Raw genomic sequence first — 25,034 nt, forward strand, 5'->3', positions numbered from 1 at the left:
GTAAGGTCCACTCCCATCCTTTTCCAAGGGCAGGCGTGGCCACAATACATCGTACCCGCGGAGATCTCCGCCCGGCGCAGCACTGTTGCCATGCTGGCCCTAACGTCAGCCCCAGTGGGCGGAGTCCTGTGCCCACGACGGCCTGCCGGTACGACCCAGGGACGACGGGTCCCACCAGTCGGCGGGCGTACAGAAGACGGCGAGAGCGCCACCAGTCGGCCCAGTTGGGAGTCGGCCCCCAGGAGTCGGCTAACCCCTCCCACGGGCCCCACGCGCCATTAACCAGACGCGACAGGGAGTGGCAACAGTGATCGCCCGCCAGACGGCGGAGCTGTTGCCATGACCCCATGACCGAGCCCGCCATTAGAAGCACGACTACAGTAATCTGCAGCCGGCAAGACCCGCCCGCGGCGGACGCGGCCTGTCGGCTCCGTACCGAGCCAGTCAGCGGGGCCCACCAGTCAGCGGGCCCCAGGAGTCGGCGGATAAGACGACGGCCAGAGAGACTGACGGCTGGGCCCGTGTCCAGCCGGATTACCATTGTACCCCTGGGGGGTAGGTCTATATAAACCCCCCAGGGCACCCATGCAAAGGGTTCGAATCCATTAGCACTAGACCAGATCATATAGGTAGGAGAAAGCTAGCCTTGCCTTCTCCTACCTCCAGGAAACAGCTCAAGGAGCAACCGTGTACACACTTTTGCCATAGTGATCATGCGGAGACCCCGCAGAGCAGTAGTAGGGGTGTTATCTCTACGGAGAGCCCCGAAGCTGGGTAAGATTCGCCGGCGTGCATGCCTTCGCCTTATCCCGTTTGCAGGCACCGACGACGTTCTACTCGCTCCCACTATGATAAGCCATCCTTTGGCATATGTCACACCCAACCTCCGACAATTCTACTCACGCCAGTTTCCTGAAGTACTGACAACCTTGGTATTCTTAGCGAAGAAAATACAATTTTGACCTTACTATTACTCAAACAGTGTATTTTAATGTAGATCTAGTCTTGGCATTTTTCCCCAGAATACCACAGATACCATTCCTTCGTGAAAATTCATACAAGAGTACACCAGTCAACTATGTATGTTATGTTATATTTTTTTCTGATTGTTTTTATTTTTCTATTATTTATTTTAAATTTACTATTAGTAAGGGGTGCGCGTGGAACCATGTTTTCTTAACATAGTACAGACATAGATGCTCATACATATGCACACACACTCATCCCTATGAACGCCCCCTACCCCCCCACCCGATGAGTACCCCGAAAGACTGAGCCGCACCATCTTTTTGAGATTGACGAAGTCACCATAGACGCATTTGTAGTCAGCGGGAACATGCCCTTCCACCGAACGCACATCGCCAAAAGGCCCGGAATAAATCCAGAAAAATGCGAGCACCGGCGTCAAGACTAGTACTTGAACCCTCGTTGGATGGGAATGCCACTGTTCTCCTAACCATCGAACCATCGAACCACATGTTTGATGTTATGCACCATAATCTAAGGGTCAAATTCACATGGGAGTTTGTGCCATTCTTTGGGCAGTTTGAGATTGTCGAAATGAGTGTGTTTTTAACAAACCATCTATTTCATTTTTTTGCGGTTTAACTTTAGGGCTACGAAATTAATCCATATGTGGTCATCGCAGCGTGTGGACACTTATGACCTTTGGATGTAGCCATCTGAAAATGATTGCATGGGACTTGTTCAACCAGTTTGGCCAGCATGACAGTAGTAGATTATGTGGAAGTTTCTAATTGTTGTGGCCTTGTTTTGTTTTGTTTCTTTTGGTATTTAGAGACTTGGATTTGGTTCACGTTTAATAAAATGGCTGTGTCCATCTTATGATGCAGAGGCGGGATTTTCTTTTTTTTTTTAAAGAAACTAGTGACGATGAAGTGCTGAGCACAATGTTTATATCACATCGTTGATCGAGTACACGGCGTCATTAATCAATTAGTAGAGTTTACCGTGGCTACTATGGTGAGTACATAGCAAGATGAGAAGATTAGGGAATGGGACAGCAACATAGAAAGAGGATAGAGCAGAGAGTAACTCTCTGAATTCTGGGAGAATGTATGTAGTGGTGATGTATCGGCTCGCTGTTAGCTCCACTGACGAGGCTGCTGCGACGACGAGAGGATGATGGCGTCGAGTGCCGCCTTCACCTGGGAGATCTCCGGCGCCTCGCCGCCCTGAGCAGGCCAGAATGCGTCCGTCTCGAGCACCTGACATCATTTGCTTGTTAGCTAGGATCAGACAAGTGCCGGCTAAGAAACGAGACCGAGTACGCCGAATTCACAATGCTAAACCGGTTAATGTCTGTACCGTAAGCTGGAGCTGCATGAACTTGACGTAAGTGATGGCCTTGTCGAGCATGGTGACCATGTCCACCTTGCTGCCGTTGGGCACCAGCTCCTGCAGAACTCTCAGCCGCTCCCCGATCCGCTCACGACGAGTCTGTAGTCCACAGTGATTCAGTAAACCTTGTCAGTTCACTGAGATTTGAGGTTGAGCTCTCCCTTAATTGCGATGGTTCGGGACGAAACTCCATGAGCGTACCTTAGCTGCATCGCTCTGAGTGTCCTTGGCCGAACTGGTGGCCGCGGACGTTTTGGTGGGCTTGGTTGCCGATTTCCTGTCGCCGCCGCACTGTTTCTTGGGAAGAGTGGTGCTTTCTTGCTCCGAGCCCTGCTGTGCCTGCGCGCGCGCTCGAGGCCGCTTGTGCGAAGGGGATGCCGCCGTGCGGCCGTTGCCGCCGCAGCCCTCGAAGCTGAAGCTTCCCGCCGGCGCGGTTGCCGTTGACGGGCTGTAGCTCAGCTGGTCCGCGGCGTCCATCCACGCGGCAGCGGCGCAGTTGTCCTCTCCCGGGCTGTCGAAGGTGAGCACCGAAGAGGAGGAGGACATGCGGCCGGCTGGGCTGGTCCAGCCGAGGTCGTGGCCCCCGAACGCGTTGACGCTGCCCGGCGCCTCGGCGCCAAGATTGCCGGTCGGCAATTCCCATGCGTGGGCGTGGCCACCGAGCAAGCATTCCTCCTCGAGGAGATTGGAGTGGTGATCGTACCCGTAGCCGAACCCGACGCCGCCGGCGTCCATGAGCGCCGGCACACCGTCAGCGATGAAGCCGTCGTAGCAGAACGTGGCTGGCTGACCCACTAGAGCCATGGCGGCGGCAATGAGCAAAGTAAGCGAGCTACTCTACGTAAGTGTTAGTGTATCAAGCAGCGACACGTACGTGTGTATGTAATGTCTCTGTATGGACTAAGCTTCTGTGATTTGGCGAGGTATTCTTGGGCACAGCCTTATATAGCGCTGCTCTGCGACGACGCCCACATGGCCACCGGGGAGGACGGCGATTAAACAAGCGCATGCCATGGAGGCATTAGCATGGCCGGATTATAGAAATGCAGTTGCATTTAATGCCCTCGATTGCTTAGGGTCGCTAGGGAGATAATGGCAGTCCCCTCCTTATGATCGACGATCCAGCATTCCAGATTCATATATACACTTAGTTAAATCTCGGTCGACTGAGATTTATCAATCCTGTTCATATATATTTGTGCATCCTTGCTGGGACACCAGAGCAAAGAGCAGCCGGATGATGACCAATTCGAGCATCAGAAGTGATGACTTGAAATCCAGACGATGGAGTTCAGATTGACGGATTATGTAGTGCAAGTCACACGAATTTTCTGTACCTTCTAGTTCATTTCACGTGCACGGACAACATCATCTTCCTTTGAGCCGGAGTTTCACTCTAAGCCTTTCATTGGGTAGAAAAATCATAGGAATAAATAAATTGTAGGAAATGAGATACATGTCTCAAATTCTATGACTAAGAATAGAAATTGAGATGTCATTTGGTTCACATCATAGACTTTTTTTACTAGACTAATATTTGTTTTCCTATGAAATGTGGAGGATAGAAAAAATTTCTCCATAGAAATAAGTTTCTATTCCTACAAACTCATAGAAATCTTATTCCATGAAATTACTACAAATTTTTCCAAACCACGGGAGAGGTAAGTAACGGTACAGTAGGTTCTCACTCGGGGTGCAAATTCTCTGCAGTGACGGCCGCTGTCATGTGGGCCTCACCCACATGTCATCTGCAGTATTGCACCGTGCTGTCCGTGCAGATATCCCTCCATAGGTGGGTCATTTACCCCTCCATCTTCTGCACTTTGTACAGCTGTAGTGTTTGGGTTTTCACAGCCAAGCCAGGGATGTCCAGGGCGGATTAGCATCCTAATGACGTACAAAATTACAGGGATAAGATCATGATGCTCACAGATCCCTTGGACTTGCGTAATTTAAAGGCGTTGATCACCTGGCTTTGATACGGGCTAAGATATGTACTCCCTCCGTCCGCGAATAAGTATACATCTAGCTTTTGTCTTAAGTTAAAGTTTTAATACTTTGATCACCTTTCTAGAAAAGAGTAAAAGCATTTATGGCACCAAATTAGTATCACTAGATTCGTTTTGAAATGTACTTTCATAATATATCAATTTAATGTCATATATGTTACTACTATTTTCTATAAAGTTGGTCAAAATTTTAAAACTTTGACTTAGAGCAAAAACTAGATGTGCACTTATTCGCGGACGGAGGGAGTAGGCAGTTGCTCGCACCTTGGCATCTGCGTCTGCATTTTCTGTCTATTCCTCTCGTTTTTCTCTATACGATGCCCACGCTGATAATTAACTAATGCACATGTCTAGCGGCCATGGCAATTAATGCGGTTCATATTATAACAAGATTGTCCGCCTGCCAATTAATTTCAACCTTTTTATATACTCTTCCAGATATAAGTCTTTTTAGACATTCTAATATGAACTATATACGGAGCAAAATGAATAAATCCATACTCTAAAATATGTCAATATACATCCGTATATAGTTTATATTAAAATATTTAAAAAAAGTTATATTTAGGAACGGAAGGAGTATCTCTATAATACTTAAAAAGGTGTAAGGTTTACCGGTTCAAAAAAAGAAGAAGAAGAATGTAAGGTTTAATGTTTTGTTTTTCTTCCTACCACCTCTTGGTCCAACCTTTCCCGTATGATAATCAATCAACATAATTTCCTAACTTTCTGAATCAATTTGAGTTTAGTTTACTTACCAAATTTCTCAAACTATAAGGTAAATCACGGGCATGATTACACAATCGCATTATATGGGCAGATAAATCACAAGCTAATAACAGTGTATAAAAAAGGAAAGTCTAAAGTAACAATGGACTACTTCCAATGGTGATGGAAGTAGTAGATGTTGGAAATATGCCCTAAAGGCAATAATATTGTATTATTATATTTTCCATGTTTATAATTAAGAGTTTATATTCTATTCTCATGTTATAACTACTATGATCCTGGAATATGCGATTCAGTAAAAAACTCATATGCACGTGTGGAATGATAAACGGTTAAAACTGATTCCTAGTCTCGCCTCTAAGACTAGCTCAAGTGTTGTTTGTGATCATGTTTTTCGGATATTGGGATATATCGTTAAGTGTAACGATAGTCCTAAAACAAATTTGAGAATATGACGTTGTAGAACGACCATAATGAATTGACCCAACTTGTTTGTTATACTTTGACATGCTATCGTCACAAGTCAATCGTTATAATACAGAGAGTTGACGTATGCTTTAGTTCCTTAGACCATGAGAGTATGTAGTCACTTCTTACCGTACGATGTACTTAGGGGTTGCTCGAACATCATTTGCAACACGGTGATCGTAACAATAACTTACAGGTACATCAGAAAGTTTGACAAGAGGCTAGATAACTCAAGAGTGGGATTTGCTCCTCCGGAAATGGAGAAATATTCTTAGGGTCCTCTTGGTGTGACAACATTCATCATCGTCTGGCCAGACACAGGTGACTAGATCACAGGAATGTCGGAACATGTCAGTGAGAAAGAAGAACAAAACCGGCAACGAGGAGACCGGTATAGTGAGCATGATAATGACTCAAGAGGATATCAATATATCTCACCTCAGGTTTTGTAAAGTATCATGAAGCAAAGAGAATAGAACATGATAACCAAATGTTAACTGAAAGGTACGGGTGGAATCAAGTCACGTTCACAAAACCTATATTGCACCCAGTACAGCCTTTATTCGTTTTCAAGGAGAGACTCCAAATTTAACTACTGTTGTAAACACCCAGGTGGTTGTACGACTAGTGTCGGATGTAGTACCGCTCCCATGCGAAGTGGGCAACAATGGGCAGGCCAGGCGGTTGTACCGTGTGCAAGTACGGTTGTACCGCTTACAGCTCGGGCGGTACTATCGGCCCTTATACTGGCTCAACTACCACTCGAGGGGTGATGCCCTCGGGTTTGCTAGCGACAGTGGAGCGGTGGCTCAGTGGTTTTTCCTCTTATTTGCAAAATAAACGGTACAACCGGGCGCCTTAGCGATTGTATCACCTAGGCCACAGAGGCCATGCTTTTAGCCTAGAGCTGTTGTACTGCTTGCCCGAGCGATTGTACCTCTCATGTGTGCTTTGGGGCGCAACGGTTGGATTTGGGGAGGGGCTATAAAAGGAGGAGGTTCCTCCTCTTCCCACTTACCTCTTGCCTCCCTCTCTCCTTCATTGTTGACGGAGGCTTATTCTTGCCCAATCAACTTCTCTAGCCAATCAAACTTGTTGATTTGCTAGGGATTGAGGAAGAGACCTAGATCTACACTTTCATCAACCAAAATTTGATTCTCCTACATCTATTGTGGATCTTGTTACTCATGGGTGTTTGCGCACCCTAGACGGAAGAGGTCACCTCGGAGCCACCATATTGCATTGTGGTGAATTTTTGTCGTGGTGTTGGGAGCCTTTAATTGAGTTGTGGAAATAGCCCCAATCTTGTTTCTAAAGGTTTCAGTTGCCGCCGTCAAGGGCATAGTTAGTGGATTCACAACACCTTGCATCACGCGAGGGTGTGAGGAGAATAGGGTGAGCATTGTGGCGCTTGGGGTGCATCGTGCCTCCACACCCCTCTAACGGAGACGTACCCCCCCTCCAAAGGAGGGAACTTTGGAAACACATCCTCGTCTGCACTATCCTTTACTTACTTTGTGCAAACTTATATTGTGTTGCTTATATTCTTGCTTGTACTTGCTGTTGAGCTTGTCATATAGGTTGTCCATCTAGTTGCGTATCTAGACAACCTATTTTACTATTAAGCCTATAATTTGAAAGAAAATGGCACCATCCTATATGTAATCTTTTTTTGTTGCTCAATACAATGGCCATATGAGCCACCTATCATGATTATGGTCCATCTGATATAAACCTAGCGGTGATGCCCATCATTAAATGATTCTTTTGTTCATATTGTGTTGATACTCTATGTTTGACTTATCCTCTATAACAGTAAGCTCCCTAATTTTAAAGGGCTCACAATCAGTTGAGGTCTCCAATTAAAATTGGGTCATCCAATTTTGCTTAGGTCAACAATTTCTCGAAGCTCTCTCGTTCAATTCTTTTATACTATACACCGTGCTTCCTAATTTTTAAGGCCTCGCAATTAATTAAGGTCTTTAATTTAAAATTGAGTCACTCAATTTTCACCGGGTCAGCAATTTCTCAAGGAGTTCTCTCATTCAATTATTTTAATTCACTATTGTCCCTAATTTTGAAACTCTTCAATTCGATTGAGGCATTCAATTATTGATTTGGTTTGCGATTTTGATGGGGCCAATCATCTTTTAAATCAATCAGTAGCAACCGGTCTATAAAAACATATTAATCCTGCACACCCTCTCATCACCTAGAAAAAAGAAACCTCATCTTATGATATTGTAGCACCAATATAGTAAATGCAACTATCGGCGTAGAAATTTCCCCACATAAATATTGGTTTCTTCGCGGATAACACTGAATCACATCGAGAAAGGGCCTCCAAATCATCGAATTATTAAAAAAATAAAGCACACTCCATCATCTCTCCGCCCTGCCAAACTAAATATTCCATCAATTCCAAAATATAAGGGGTATCAGTTTGAAAGGCAAATTCCTTTAACTTTGACCAAGTTGAGAGCCAAAAATGTCAACATCCACAATATTAAACAAAAATATATGAAAATTAATTTCATGATGAATCTAATTATACCGATTTGGTATTATGAATTTTGGTATTTCTCTACAAATTTGATCAAACTTAAAAATGTTTGACTTTTTTAAGATGTAGTACACCATATATTTTAAAACAGAGTGAGTAATGTTTTTAGGAAATCCAACAACACCAATGGCGCAGCAAAGCGAGGCCAACCCTTCTAGTAGATGTATAATTTTCTCTGATTATTTTCTCTTGCCCTATGTTCACGAACAATCTCTAACCTGTATATGTGTGGCTCTTGCTTATTACTCCTTCCATTCCATATTTGTACTAAATTTGCGTCACTTAATATGGAACGGAGTGAGTATTTATCCCAATGGACAATTTAATTAGGAAACTATCTAGTAGACATTTTTTGTTATGTATATGAAGCTGTCAGCTATGTATAGACACAACTTGCAACCAAATTCAGTGCCATTTGGTTATTGATCTCGGTTGGGGGTTACCTGATGCTCCCGTAGGGTCAGCTGATATTATACATTTTGATGCAGCAAAGTCAAATGCATAGTCCCCACAAACCAAAACAAAAGAAAAGGTCAAACGCATAGAGAGAGATAGAGAGAGAGAGAGAGAGAGAGAGAGAGAGAGAGAGAGTAACGGTGACGGTCCATTATGTTTAGCTGTTGTTTGTGTATTTAATGCCTAGCCAGGGAATATCCACGACGGATTAGCAACCTCTCGACGATGGTCCATTAGGGCTTCTTCGACCGCAACATACAAAAAGCCCCCCGCATCTGTTTGTGGAAAGGGAGACCAACCCACAGACATGGATGTGAAAATCAGCCATCTAATGCTAGTCATATACATCCGGCCAGCAATTCGAAGCAACCTCATGAAATTCGATCAAATCGGATGGTTTTTATTCAAGTTTGGATATAATTTACATAAAAAGGTTGATATTTTGACCGTTTAACTAAAAAAACCTAAACCCTATACCGGACGACCACCTCGTACGCGTGGCCGCCCTACCTTGCCGCACCGTCATCTCTATCGGTGTCGTCGTCGTGGTCCCTCCAATGGCGGAACAACGCTGAAGGGCCGCGGCAGCCTTGCCCGGTGGCTGCCTGATGCTCAAGAAGGAGCCGCTCCACCTCCTGATGTGCCGTGCGGAGGGCCGCCGTGGCCACTGCTGACGTGGCATGTGGAGCCCTGGCGGAGGCCTTGCCGCGACCGGCTTTCGTGGACCAGTCGCTGAACGACCACTCCTCGCCGATCTTGGCGAGCTCGCCGTCAAGGTGGCGGCGGCCGTCTCTGCAGTGGTGACGGAGCGGTCGAGCGCCCATGCGGCGGCGATGTCGGGGTCATTGATGACCCACTCCGGTGCCATTTCCGTCTTGGCGAACTCAGAGTGGCGACCGGCATTGCGCCAGTCGTACCTCGCATGCTGCTGTGCCGCTCGCTCGACCTCGGATACTACAGCCCGAGAGCTGGAGGCACCTCCGTAACCGCCCTCCAAGATAGTGGAGGATGAGGCCACGCCCCTTAGCGATCACGGGCGGCAGCTCCTGCTTCGTCAAGCGGTGTTGGCGCCGTGGTGGTGAAGAGGGCCCGTCGATCCGCGTGTAGCGGTTGTGCGGCTCCTCCTTCACGCAGCGGAGGCGCTGGGGGCGCCGACTCTTGCTTCACGCCGCCGCCGATGTGGAGGCCGCGGTTGCATGGCGGGGGCGTCTACTCATCCTTCACTTCCCGCCTCCCGCTTCACACGGACCCACAACGAGGAGAGTGGCTTCGCCTTCACACGCACCGCCGATGGTGGTGCCGGACCCATCTGACGGAGCGAGGGCTCCATCGTGCTCTCCATGTGACGGACAAATTCTTCGTCCATCAGAGCAGCCTCCGAGAGTACACGTGGCCGTTGCTGCGGCTGGTCCTCCTCGTCGCCGGAGGAGAGGACTATCTCCTCCTTGCGTGAGGAGCCCGCCGCCGTGGATGCGGATGGTGCAGGTGAGCGAGGGTGACGACGCCATGATCCGCCTGACGACGAACTTCCACCGGGTGCCGCCTGCCGGCGTGGTGAACCAGGACTTCGGCATCGTTGCTGGGCTCGGTGTGGACGAAGGGCTCGAAGAGGGGGAGGAGTATGGTGCTGTGCTCTGGAGGGTGCGGATCTGGACGACGCCGGAGTGTGGCTTAAATAGCCACGGCCAGGGCAGGCGGAGGGGCGGCCAGCCCGCTTCAATGCGGCGCAGCGGCCGGAATTGGTTTCTCAGGAAGCGACGTCCGCCTTGAAGCGGCGGCGACGCCCGAGAGGTTGCTTCCGTCTGCGTCACCTTCCCGTACGGTCAAGTCACGGTATCAATGCCGCCCGCTGCATGCTATAGGGGGACACGAAGCGGCGCGACAAGTGGCGCGAGGCGTGGGGTGAAAAGTGTGGGACAAGCGGATGGGTTTTTTTTGGTGGGTCAGGGCGATCGGAAGCAAGGTTGGGGTCGGTCCAGACTTCCGCAAACCTCCCCACTTTTGTCTCCGGTTTGCGGGAGAATTCACGTCCGGACAGCTTCACGGATCGATACAGGACCGGGCTGTATGACTTTCTCGGTTCGGATAATAGGATTCAAACAATTGTGAGAGGTTTGAGGGTCAACATTAAAGATACCCTTCTGTTTAGCTGTAGTACCTGCGTTTTCGCTGCCCCTTGCTAGGGAATGCTTTGGATATAAACTACTACGACTGTTAATGATCCCCTGGCTAAGTTATGTAGGCAGGCGGATCCATCTTACTCGTTATGCTTTGCTTGTCGCCGAGATAAGAAACCATCACCATTCTTTAATCTCTTTGTACGTGTCTGATACACGCCCTGCTCGTTAATGCACTTAATCTGGTGGCCGATTGTGATGACCAGGCATGTGAAGTCCATTAAATGGAGTTGATACGAGGATTAGCATATTTAGACCCAATCACAGCGTGACAGAGTGAATCACAGCCGTTGGCTCAAGAAAGCGTGCGTGCACCTGATGTTACAGTTCGTTGCACTGTCCAGGCTTATTTTCTGTAGAAACCCACTCTCATTATAAATACATGAACATTACTATTTCCTCCGTTCACTTTTGTAAGTCATTTCAGACAACGTAAAATTGGATGTTTTGTACATTGTCTGAAATGTCTTCAAGGTCTTATAAAAGTGAACACAGGGAGTAGGAAAAATGCTCGTGCGTTGCATTGGGAGAAGAAAAAATATCACAGCCGATACCGATGTCGCCCCGTGACTTGCTCCCCTTCGATGTTGTAACAGCACAAACATATTACTTGCCACAAAGGACCTATTTGTAATTTTTAATAAAGTTATGATTGTGTGAGTTGGTTTTTGAATTACTTTCATATTTCTAATTATTTCTGTCACATCAATTTCTATTCTTATCCATTTTCACAAAGCCACATAGCTTTCTACAAATCATATAACTTTGCCCATAATTATTTTTTGCCATATAACGAAGGTCCACTTTCACAATTTTGGATATTTCTATCTCAAACCTTCCAAACATTAGTGGAACCAATTTTATGGGATAAATCTTAGGCTCTCATGGATAAATTCCATCTCTAACCCCCTCCCTTTTAACTTTTCGCATTTTCTATTTTTCTAAATGGTGGGCCGGCACACACCAAGCCTTTTCTGTCTCTCCCTAGCCTTTGAACCGGCCCACCAGCGGCCCAGCTAGCCCCCCTCTAGAAACCTAGCCCGATCCCCGCTTCTCTTCCTCACCCCTCTCCTTCCTCTCGTCTCTTCCCTCACATGCCGCCAGGCATCCAACAGAGCAGCGCATGAGCGACCGGGTACCTTGCACCTCCTTAGCCTCGCACGGCCCTGCTGCCGGCCGTCCCAAGCGCCGCCACTTTGCCCGCCTCCATGAGGAATCTGGTTGTCCCTAGCGCTAGCTTCACCTCCTATAGGCTGCGACGTCGATGACCTGCGTCCTCCGTTAGCCTCCTCTTGCTTGCTCCTGCGTCTCGCGCCGCCGCCAGCTCCGTGCCGTCGCGTTTGACCACAGCCGGATCCAGCGCCTTCTGATTTGTCCCCTCCGTCGCTACCTTCGTCATCTTCTGATGAGCTTCGTCGGCATCGGCTGCTCACCTTCGCGCCGCCCCGTTCAACAACCTCCGTCGATGTCGTCGTCATCTCCTGACTTGTCCCCTCTCCCGCGCCTTCCTCCTCTCGCCCCGAGCCAACCAGCCGGTCAACCAAGACTCTGCCCGTGCTTGTTCATGGTCTCTCCTCGGTTCTTAGGTTGGTTGATACTATAGATAAACTGGAACGTATATATGAATTAGTTTGAGTCGATTCAATGGAGCAAGGTGGGGCTATTCTATATATCGTGACCGGTGTATATTGATAATTGCTATAGCTCAATTGCCAGCAGCCTACGATATATGTGACGGAGGCATCGATGCAGCCCAGCCAGAGGCCCAACTAAGTGAAGAAAGCAGCCATGCGGAGGCCCAATCGAGCAATGTACAGGAAAATCAAACACATCGTTGAATAAAAAGATAGTACCACCTCGGATATTAAGAAAAATATCAAAATCAAGAAAAAACAGACATGAAGAAGGACAGGAAGAAGCGTATTATGACATGGGAAGAAAGCTTATTGTGACGGTGAACCCAGGGAGGCAATATGTGCTTTATTAAGAAGGGATAGATTATTTCTATACATTAGCAAGTGTTTCCGAGCGTCTGATATGTGCTTACCTTGGTTGCGTGGTTTAAGGGAGAATCAGAGGGGATGGTGCAATAGCTATTGAAGTATGTCTTTGCTCCGCCCCCCTTTTCTTCAAAGTTTCACACCTAAGCACATGCACCTATAGGCCGCTCGCATTGTACTCGTTTCTTCAATCCTTAAAATGTCAAATGATAGATGTGCTCTATGCGAAGCCCCGGAGGACACGAACCACATTTTCTTCCCTTGTGTTTTGGCCAAGTTGGGTTGGTGTTGCTTTAGGTCGTGGTTTCAGGTGTCTTGGGCTCCCTCTTCCTTTTCTGAGCTTCGGGTCCTTTCCAATGGTCTGGTTGGGGTTACCAAGCGGCTGTTTTGGGTAGGCCTTGCTGCGGTCTGTTGGGCCCTGTGGACAACTAGAAACAAGTTTGTGAGTGAGCATATTTTTCCTTCTAAACCTGCAGACCGCTTAGTTAAATCATGCTTGTTCCTGTAACAGTGGAGATCATTGACTAAGACGGAAGACCGAGACGCTTTCGACCTACTATCTTCTAAAATTCAGGCTTCGGCCTCTTCTTTATCGCGGCAGGAGCCTGGTGGCTAGTTGTCCTGGATGCTCTTTTTCACTTAGTTGTTGGCTTCGTCTGCTTTTCATGGTTGGTTCATGTCTCCTAGTTCCGGCCTGCGTGCTGAGGTTGTGGCCTGTGAGCCATGTACCACGTACTCTCGTTATGTCTTTGGTTGTGGCTGTTGCTATGTGGTATGTCTGGAACGCTGCCTGGTGGCTTTATTTATAAAGTCGGGCTGATGCCTTTCCTCTAAAAAATAATGTCCAATGAAATCATAGTAACAATAGAATGTTTTTTAATGTAATAATGGAACAAAATGAAGTTCTATTAGGATGGAATAAAATTTATGATATGATTCTAGAAGGTATTTCCCAAGACTTGAGCATCGGTTTTGCATGAGATACAACCTAGAATACTTGAGTATCCCACACAATTTGAGCACTAAAACCCAATTAGATTAGAGTTATCTGAGCCAATTCCGCAACTGCCTCTAACATTATGGGTATTAACACCAGTTGGCTAAATACATAATGTGAATTGGCTAAGGGATATGTTGGGAAACCACTTCCAAGTCATGTTTCTTTATTAGTGATATAGCTTTCTCACAAAGTCTAATTCTTCACTGAAAGGTTCATTTTATCCCCCTCTTCTTTCCTTATCCACATGCACATAGCATGATGAAGGGCAGCCAATGTCATGTATTTGCAGATGCCTTAAAAATGCACATACACTTATCACTATGGAAAATAGTGTAAGAGGATATGCCCTTAATACATATGCACTAAGTAGAAAACATGGCTTTTGGTTCTAGCCGGATCGGAGCAATAGTCCCGGTCGCATTACGAACCGGGAGTCCGGGACTAATGTGCGATTCGAGCGGCTAGGACGTCGGTCGGGGCTCGGCAGGCATTAGTCCCGGTTTGAATGGGACCTTTAGTCCCGGTTCCAGACACCAACCGGGACTAAAGTAGCAACCCCTTTAGTCCCGGTTGGTGTCTGAAACCGGGACTAAAGGTCTGTCTTCAATCCCGGTTTTAGACCCCAACCAGGACTAAAAAATTGTCTATATATATCTCGCCCCTGCCCGCCCTCTCCTCTATTTTTTCCTCATAGAAGCTGGGAGGTGCGTGCTAGTTTGTTTTCCCTTCCTATGCACAAGAGGTATTCGATGAAATGCTTGAGAGCATGATGCCACTTGAGTTCACAAAACAAACATGACATGAGGTGCCCGAGCCACACTTAAGCTTTCTCCTCTTTATTGCCCGAGCCACACAATCCATTCTTCTCCTCTGTTCTTCCTCCAAGCTTGACCTCCAAGCTCCATTTCCCTCAAGATTTGTCTAGATTTGGCGGTGCACCAACTATGCAAGTGTTCTAAAAGGTTAGCAACTTCATCCTTTCATCTCGCACTGCTAGTTTATCCCATTTCATGCTCTAGAAGTAGAGTGATTTGTGGGTTTTAGTTGAGGAGTGTATGTGGGAGTTTATTTTATTTAGATGCAATTTGAGCTCAAATTAACTTCTTAGTTTGCACATGTGTAGGGTGTTGGGAAATGTTGCATGGAAAATAAAAAAATTCTACGCACACGCAATGATCTATCCATGGAGATGCATATCAACGAGGGGGAGAGTGTGTCTACGTACCCTCGTAGGCCATAAGCGGAAGTGTTTCACAACGCGATTGATGTAGTCGAACTTTTTCGCGCTTCAACCGATCAAGTACCAACACACGGCACCTCCGCGTTCTACACACGTTCAGCTCGGTGACATCCCTCGCCTTCTTGATCCAGCAAGACGTCGAGGTAGTAGATGAGTTCCGTCAGCATGACGGTGCCGTGATCGTGAAGGTGAAGTGATCTCCATAGGGCTTCTCCTAAGCACTATGAAAATATGACTGGGGGTATAAACGGTGGATGGGGGCGCTGCACACGGCTAGGCAATTGTCTGGTGTGTGCTAGGCACCCCCTCCTTATATATACATACATACATACATACATACATACATTTATATGTGTTTGTGTATAGGTGGGAGGGAGGGAGGAGCAGCTATAGGAGGCGCCCAAGTAGGAGGAATCCTACTTGGAGTCCCTCCCAAGCCGCGCGCCCCCTGCCATATATAACCGAGGGGGAAGGAAAGAGGGGGGGGGAGGTAAGGAAGTAGGAATCCTAATCCACACTTTCCTTGCCCTCCCCTCTTTCCTTCTCCTCCTCATAGGCTGGCCTCTGTAGGGGTGCACCAGGGCTGGTGTTTTCCCACACTTGGCCCTTAAGGCCGATATCTTTGCCGGGGGTGCTCGAAATTCCTTTCCGGTGACCTGATAAGCACCCGGTACCCTCCGGAACACTTCCGGTGTCCGAATACCATCATCCTATATATCAATCTTTACCTCTCGACCATTTCGAGACTCCTCGTCATGTCCGTGATCTCATCCGGGACTCCGAACAACATTCGGTCACCAAATCACATAACTCACATAATACTATATCGTCAACGAACGTTAAGCGTGCGGACCCTACGGGTTCGAGAACTATGTAGACATGACCGAGATATCTCTCCGATCAATGACCACTAGCGGAACCTGGATGCCCATATTGGCTCCTACATATTCTATGAAGATCTTTTTCGGTCGAACCGTTATGACAACATGCATAATTCCCCTTGTCCATCGGTATGTTACTTGCCCGAGATTCGTTTGTCTGTATCTTCATACCTAGTTCAATCTCGTTACCGGCAAGTCTCTTTACTCGTTCCGTAATACATCACCTCATGACTAACTCCATAGTCGTTTGCTTGCAAGCTTATGATGTGTATTACCGAGAGGGCCCAGAGATACCTCTCCGATACTCGGAGTGAAAATCCTAATCTCGATCTATGCCAACCCAACAAACACCTTCGGAGATACCTATAGAGCATCTTTATGATCACTCAGTTACGTTGTGACGGTTTATAGCACACAAGGTATTCCCCCAGTATCCGGGATTTGTATAATCTCATAGTCGAAGTAACATGTATTTGACATGAAGAAAGCAATAGCAATAAACTGAACGATCATTATGCTAAGCTAACAGATTGGTCTTGTCCATCACATCATACTCCTAATGATGTGATCCCGTTATCAAATGACAACACATGTCCATGGTTAGGAAACCTTAACCATCTTTGATCAACGAGCTAGTCAAGTAGAGGCTCACTAGGGACACGATATTTGTTTATGTATTCACACATGTATTTAAGTTTCTGATCAATACAATTCTAGCATGAATAATAAACCTTTATCATGAATAAGGAAATATAAAATAACAACTTTATTATTGCCTCTAGGGCATATTTCCTTCAGTCTCCCACTTCCACTAGAATCAATAATCTAGTTCACATCAACATTTGATTAACACCCACAGTTCACATCGCCATGTCACTAACACCCAAAGAGTTTACTAGAGTCAAAAATCTAGTTCACATCGCCATGTGATTAATACCTAAAGAGTACTAAGGTGTGATCATGTTTTTCTTGTGAGAGAGGCTTAGTCAATGAATTTGTCATATACAGATCCGTATGTATTTTGCAAATTTCTATGTCTACAGTACTCTGCATGGACCTACTCTAGTTAATTGCACCCACTATCAATATGTATGCAGATTGAGACTCTGAGTCAACCGAATTGGTGTCAAAGCTTGCATTGGCGTAACCCTTTATGATGAACTCTTTATCACCCCCATATCAAGAAATATTTCCTTAGTCCTCTTAGGTAACTAAGGATAAATTTTGACCGCTGTCCAGTGATCTACTCCTGGATCACTATTGTACCCCCTTGCCAAACTCATGGCAAGGTACACAATTGGTTAGGTACACAACATGTCATACTTTATAGAACCTATGGCTGAGGCATAGGGAATGACTTTCATTCTCTCTCTATCTTCTACCGTGGTCAGGTTTTGAGTCTTACTCAACTTCATACCTTACAATACAGGCAAGAACTCCTTCTTTGACTGATCCATTTTGAACTCCTTTAAAATCTTGTCAAGGTATATATTTGTTGAAAGTCTTACCAAGCGTCTTGATATATCTCTATAGATCTTGATGCCCAATACGTAAGCAGCTTCACTGAGGTCTTTCATTGAAAAACTCTTATTCAAGTATCCTTTTATGCTATCTAGAAATTCTATATCATTTCCAATCAACAATATGTCATCTACTTATAATATTAGAAATGCTACAGAGCTCCCACTCACTTTCTTTTTAAATACAGGCTTCACCGAAAGTCTGTATAAAAGCATATTCTTTGATCACCTCATCAAAGCGTATATTCCACTCCGAGATGCTTGCACCACTCCATAGATGGATCGTTGGAGCTTGCACACTTTGTTATCACCTTTAGGATTGACAAAACCTTCTGGTTGCATCATATACAACTCTTTTAAGAAATGCATTAAGGAATGCAGTTTTGACGTCCATTTGCCAGATTTCATAATCATAAAATGTGGCAGCTGCTAACATGATTTGTATGGACTTCAGCATTGCTACGGGTGAGAAAGTCTCATCGTAGTCAACCCCTTGAACTTGTTGAAAACCTTCTGCGACAAGTCGAGCTTTGTAGACAGTAACATTACCATCAGCGTCATTCTTCTTCTTGAAGATCCATTTATTCTCTATGGCTTGCCGATCATCGGGCAAGTCCACCAAAGTCCACACTTTGTTCTCATACATGGATCCTATCTAAGATTGCATGGCCCTCTGGACTCATCATAGCTTCTTCATAGTTCGTAGGTTCGTCATGGTATTGTAACATGACTTCTAGGAAAGGATTACCGTACCACTCTGGTGCGGACATGCTCTGTTTGACCTACGAGGTCTAGTAGTAACTTGATCTAAATTTTCATCATCATCATCATTAGCTTCCTCACTAGTTGGTGTAGGCATCACGGGAACGTATTTCACTGATGTGCTACTTTCCAATTCGAGAGAAGGTACAATTACCTCATCAGGTTCTACTTTCCTCCCACTCACTTCTTTCGAGAGAAAACTCCTTCTCTAGAAAGGTTCCATTCTTGGCAACAAAGATCTTGCCTTAGGATCTGTGGTAGAAGGTGTACCCAATTGTTTCCTTAGGGTATCCTATGAAGATGCACTTCTCCGATTTGGGTTTGAGCTTATCAGGCTGAAGCCTTTTGACATAAGTGTCGCAACCCCAAACTTTAAGAAACAACAGCTTAGGTTTCTTGCCAAACCATAGTTCATACGGTGTCATCTCAACGGATTTAGACGATTACCTATTTAACGTGAATGCAGCTGTCTCTAATGCATAACCCCAAAATGATAGTGGTAAATCAGTAAGAGACATTGTAGATCGCACCATATCTAATAAAGTACGGTTATGATGTTCGGACACACCATTATGTTGTGGTGTTCCAGGTGGCGTGAGTTTTGAAACTATTCCACATTAAATGAAGGCCAAACTCGTAACTCAAATATTCGCCTCCGTGATCAGATCATAGAAACTTTATTTTCTTGTTACGATGATTCTCCACTTCACTCCGAAATTCTTTGAACTTTTCAAATGTTTCAGACTTGTGCTTCATTAAGTAGATATACCCATATCTGCTTAAATCATATGTGAAGGTCAGAAAATAACGACACCCGCCGTGGGCCTCAAAACTCATCAGACCGCATACATTGGTATGTATTATTTCCAATAAGTCATTGGCTCGCTCCATTGTTTCGGAGAACGAAGTTTTAGTCATCTTGCCCATGAGGCATGGTTCACAAGTATCAAATGATTCATAATCATGTGATTACAAAAGCCCATCAGCATGGAGTTTCTTCATGCACTTTACACCAATATGACCTAAACGGCAGTGCCACCAATATGTTGCACTATCATTTTCAACTTTGCATCTTTTGGCATCAATATTATGAATATGTGTATCACTACGATCGAGATTCAATAAACCATTCACATTGGGTGTATGACCATAGAAGGTTTTATTCGTTTAAATAGAACAGCAATTATTCTCTGGCTTAAATGAATAACTGTATTGCAATAAACATGATCTAATCATATTCATGCTCAACGCAAACACAAAATAACATTTATTTGGGTTCAACACTAATCCCGAAGGTAGAGGGAATGTGCGATGGTGATCATATCAACCTTGGAATCACTTTCAACACACATCATCACCTCGCCCTTAACTAGTCTCTGTTTATTCTGCAACTCCTGTTTCGAGTTACTAATCTTAGCAACTGAACCGGTATCAAATACCCAGGGGTTACTATGAACACTAGTAAAGTACACATCAATAACATGTATATCAAATATACCTTTGTTCACTTTGACATCCTTCTTATCCTCCAAGTATTTGGGGTAGTTCCGCTTCTAGTGACCATTCCCTTTGTAGTAGAAGCACTCAGTTTCAGGCTTAGGTCTAGCTTTGGGCTTCTTCATGGGAGTGGCAACTTGCTTGCCATTCTTATTGAAGTTCCATTTCTTTCCCTTGCCCCTTTTCTTGAAACTAGTGGTCTTGTTAATCATGAACACTTGATGCTCTTTCTTGATTTCTACCTTCGCCGATTTCAGCACTGTGAAGAGCTCGGGAATCATTTTCATCATCCCTTGCATATTATAGTTCATCACAAAGTTCTAGTAGCTTGGTGATAGTGACTAGAGAATTTGGACAATCACTATCTTATCTGGAAGATTAACTCCCATTTGATTCAAGCGATTGTAGTATCCAGACATTCTGAGCACATGCTCACGAGTTGAGCTATTCTCCTCCATCTTGTAGACAAAGTACTTGTCAAAGGTCTCATACCTCTCGACACGGGCATGAGTCTGAAATACCAATTTCAGCTCTTGGAACATGTCATATGCTCTGTGGCGTTTCAAAACAAATTTTTGAAGTCCCGGTTCTAAGCCATAAAGCATGGTGCACTAAACTATCAAGTAGTCATCATTATGAGCTTATCAAACATTCATAACGTCTGCATCTGCTCCTGCAATAGGTCTGTCACATAGCGGTGCATCAAGGACATAATTCTTTTGTGCAGCAATGAGGATAATCCTCATATCACGGACCAAGTCTGCATCATTGCTACTACCATCTTTCAACTTATTTTTCTCTAGGAACATATCAAAAATAAACGGGGAGCTACATCGCGAGCTATTGGTCTATGACATAATTTGCAAATACTATCAGGACTAATTAAGTTCATGATAAATTAAGTTCAGTTAATCAAATTACTTAAGAACTCCTACTTAGATAGACATCCCTCAAGTCATCTAAGTGATACGTGGTCCATATCAACTAACCCATGTCCGATTATCACGTGAGATGGGTTAGTCATCAATGGTGAACATCTCTATGTTGATCATATCTACTATATAATTCATGTTCGACCTTTCGGTCACTAGTGTTCCGAGGTCATGTTTGTACATGCTAGGCTCGTCAAGTTTAACCCGAGTATTCCGCACGTGCAAAACTGTCTTGCACCCGTTGTATGTGAATGTAGAATCTATCACACCCGATCATCATGTGGTGTCTCAACACGATGAACTGTCGCAATGGTGCATACTCAGGGAGAACACTTATACCTTGAAATTTAGTTAAGGGATCGTATTATAATGCTACTGCCGTACTAAGCAAAATAATGCATAAAAGATAAACATCACATGCAATCAAAATATGTGACATGATATTTCCATCATCATATTGTGCTTTTGATCTCCATCTCCAAAGCATCGTCATGATATCCATTGTCACCAGCTCGACACCTTGATCTCCATCCTTGCGTCATGGTCGTCTCGCCAACTATTGCTTCTACAACTATCACTAACACATAGTGATAAAGTAAAACAATTACATGGTGTTTGCATTTCATACAATAAAGAGACAACCATAAGGCTCTGCCGGTTGCCGAAAACTTTTACAAAACATGATCATCTCATACAATAACGTATATCACATCATGTCTTGACCATATAACATGACAACATGCCCTGCAAAAACAAGTTAGACGTCCTCTACTTTGTTGTTGCAAGTTTTACGTGGCTGCTACGGGCTTCTAGCAAGAACCGTTCTTACCTACGCATCAAAACCACAATGGTGATTTATCAAGTTTGATGTTTTAACCTTCAACAAGGACCGGCCGCAGTCAAATTCGATTCAACTAAAGTTGGAGAAACAGACACCCGCCAGCCACCTTTATGTAAAACTAGTTGCATGTCTATCGATGGAACCGGTCTCATGTGCGTGGACATGTAAGGTTGGTCCGGGACGCTTCATCCCACAATACCGCTGAATCAAAATAAGACGTTGGTGGTAAGCAGTATGACTATCACCGCCCACAACTCTCTGTGTTCTACTCGTGCATATCATCTACACATAGGCCTGGCTCGGATGCCACTGTTGGGCAACGTTGCATGGAAAACAAAAAAATTCTACGCACACGCAGTGATCTATCCATGGAGATGCCTAGCAACGAGGGGGGGAGTGTGTCTATGTACCCTCGTAGACCGTAAGCGGAAGTGTTTCACAACACGGTTGATGTAGTCAAACTTCTTCGCGCTTCAACGGATCAAGTACCGAACGGACGACACCTCCGTGTTCTGCACACGTTCAGCTCGGTGATGTCCCTTGCCTTGTTGATCCAGCAAGATGTCGAGGTAGTAGATGAGTTCCGTTAGCACGACGGCGTGGTGACGGTGAAGGTGAAGTGATCTCCGCAGGGCTTCACCTAAGCACTACGAAAATATGACCGGGGGTGTAAATGGTGGAGGGGGGCGCCGCACACGGCTAGGCAATTGTCTGGTGTTTGCTAGGCGCCCCCCACTACTAGGGAAAAGCCTAGCAGTAGCGCGGGTTTTTAGCCTATCAGTAGCGCGTGTAACCGCGCTACTGCTATGGCACTACAGCTAAAGGTTAGCATTAGCGTATGTTGACACGCGCTACTGCTAGCGCATGTTGGAACCGGCGCTACTGGTAATTACTAGTAGCGTGTCTCACAGCCTGCGCTATTACTATTCGGTATTCTATTTTTTTATGTCATTATTCATACACCTTTATACAAGTTTTCATACAGTAGCAATTTAGAGATTGTTTTTACATCATAATGAGTTAGTAAATCACTAGGTGAAAAAACCGCAGATTAGTTTCAAGTGGATGGATCCTAAGTGATCAAGTCATGGATTATCATGATAATCCATGACTTGATCACTTAGGATCCATCCACTTGAAACTAATCCGCGGTTCTTTCACCCAATGATATAATAACTCATCATCATCATATTAATATAAAAACTCTTACATCATATCATCACCAACAACACTAGCTAATAATCATCATAGTCATTACCACTATTTAATCATCATACATAGTGTAGCTATCTAATCACCACCAACACTAGCTAGCTAATAATAGTCATCATAGTCATTACCACCAACACTAGCTATTTAATCATCATAGTCATAGTGTAGCACATCATCATCTTCAAACTTATTATAGCTAGCTAATCACTCCCGCTGCTCTCTCTCAGGTAAAATAGCATAGAACATGTGTAGCACTCCCGCTTCATCATATTGTAGCATGTAGATGAACCTGTCTCCTAATCGTGGGCCGCGCTTCTGATTTCCGCCCCCTAGTACTTCTCTGTAATCATTCACAATTCTGCTCTAGTCTTTCACTATTAAGCATTCCTCAGTTTTAGAAATCATGAATGCACTCATGTGCAATGTAGGATGTCTTGGCCATAGGCTAATCATTGTCATGCGACCTTTAGTCTCGATCCAATGAGGCATTACTATCATCGGGAGTCCCTGTTGAAGAACATCGTATAGTAACATACTTAGCAATGAAGTTTAGGTTAAAAAATAATGTATGCAAAAGATGCACCGAGGACAAATAGTAAAAATCTTACCATCTTTCCTAAATAGATGTGACCCTAGTTCAATACGAACACTATTGGTCGCACATTTTGAGTACTGAGATTTTTAAGTCCAGGAAAATAATTTGTCTTGACAGCATTAAGATCCTGAAGCCATGAAACATAATGACTTATGTCCTCGCAGTTTACTTCAGCCCGGGACAATGGACGGTCATGTCTACCAAGCGACAAACATGTTTGCTTGAATGGAAATAAGATGTCAATAGAAATTAGTTGTCAACTATTTTTAAATAAACAATATCGAAGACATAAATATGGTTGAGAAACTCACATAATGGTAGAACTGAAGGCGTCTACACATTGACCCAGATGTCTCTATTACCTTCAATATCATCTTCCGGACGAATATCAAAGGTGATAACCATATCAGGCTCAAATGCATAGGCCTTGCATAGTGCTTGCCAAGTTTTGCATTCAAAATAGGTGTAGGTGTCTGCATTGTATAATTTTGCGTCACCATGCTTGGTCGTCAAGTAAACTCTCTTTACCTCCATAGTTTTCACAGGACTGAAACCTATCTTATCCAAGACAAAAACTCTTGCATGGCAGGGGATACGCTAGTAGAATAGTAAAAAAAATTAAATTATAAGTTGAAGCAAATGAAGCATAAATCATGCTTAATTACGAAAAAAGACTTGTCGTTGCGACTTACTGTATCCACTTCGAAGTTCTCGTCCAGCTTGATGTTGAAGCACCTATCATCAACTAGGAAGATTCTGTCGCACAGGCCGCACTCGTCTTTGCAGTATTCGCAAATACCGAAATCCTTTTCGTCGTTAGACATTTCCTATGTTCATAGTTGAAACATTAATTTAAAATCAATTGAAGGCAACTACCAGGAAACTTAACACACAAATCCGAGGCACTCGATAGTTCCTCATATTCTAGCACAAGTCACGCTTAAATTCACAAAAAAATCCGGCATGACCTTTGCTAAAATAGGACATATCGAGCGCCTGAAATTTGCCGGAACGTAAATGGATCAACACTCCGGCAAAACATAGGACACTCGGATTTTCCCAGCGATATAAAGATTTTCATACACATACAATGATGCTTAAACTTGCAATTCCATCTGGATCATTTATCATAAGCATTCGCACATGAGAACACCGACTAAATACCCTAGTTCTACTCTATTCAACACACCGAGGAGTGGATAAATAGGAGGTGGACTTTTAGGTCACCGACTCAGGTGTAGAGGAAGTAGAGGTAGCTCGGATGACGATCACTCCAAGGAGACACGACTGTACAAAGCTTGCATATTCCACCAAGTAAAATTTTGGATAATCAAATCTCATATAGCATTCTTTGATCACAAAGTGATAAACTAGTTCTATTAAGCACTTACTATAAATAAACTAGTTCTATTAAGCACTTACCATAAATAAACTAGTTCTATTAAGCACTTACTATAAATAAACTAGTTATATTAAGCACCTACATTCTACCTATCTATACCGTATTTCTAGCCCTAACATCTATCCATCCACCCATCTATCTATATATCTATATTATACAATGTCTACATTCAAATCACCTACATTCTAGTCAGACCACCTAAAATAGTCAAAAAAATATTCTATTAAAAAACCTACATTCTAAAATCTACATTAAAATTACCTACATTCTACAAGAACAGAGACAAGGAAGGGAGGAAGGAGGGTAGGAAGGAGGAGGGAGGAGGGGGACGAAGGAGGGAGGAGGCGGGAAGGAGGAGCAAGGGAGGAGGGGGAGTTAGGAGGAGTTAC

The 25,034-nt window shown here is 44.6% G+C and overlaps 1 protein-coding gene across 1 annotated transcript; it reads right to left on the reverse strand.

The window, feature by feature from the left end:
- Positions 1-1,937: 1,937 nt before the first annotated feature.
- LOC119327353 (transcription factor RSL3-like) lies at positions 1,938-3,236 on the reverse strand. Its single transcript, XM_037600473.1, has 3 exons — positions 2,563-3,236; positions 2,329-2,460; positions 1,938-2,228 (listed from the first exon to the last, which is right to left on the reverse strand). Exons 1-3 carry the CDS (start codon positions 3,163-3,165, stop codon positions 2,106-2,108), a joined length of 858 nt encoding a protein of 285 aa, XP_037456370.1. The 5' UTR covers positions 3,166-3,236; the 3' UTR covers positions 1,938-2,105.
- Between the last annotated feature and the right edge of the window lie 21,798 nt (positions 3,237-25,034).

The sequence above is a fragment of the Triticum dicoccoides genome, chromosome 7A (assembly GCF_002162155.2).
Source record: "Triticum dicoccoides isolate Atlit2015 ecotype Zavitan chromosome 7A, WEW_v2.0, whole genome shotgun sequence".
NCBI classification, from domain to species: domain Eukaryota; kingdom Viridiplantae; phylum Streptophyta; class Magnoliopsida; order Poales; family Poaceae; genus Triticum; species Triticum dicoccoides.

Excerpts from the sequence above, each read along its gene's own strand:
- LOC119327353 (XM_037600473.1), bottom strand. The coding sequence starts at position 3,165 with ATGGCTCTAGTGGGTCAGCCAGCCACGTTCTGCTACGACGGCTTCATC. Across the intron at positions 2,461-2,562 it reads CTCAGAGCGATGCAGCTAAG|ACTCGTCGTGAGCGGATCGG; the intron begins GTACGCTCATGG and ends TGTGGACTACAG. Across the intron at positions 2,229-2,328 it reads TCATGCAGCTCCAGCTTACG|GTGCTCGAGACGGACGCATT; the intron begins GTACAGACATTA and ends AAATGATGTCAG.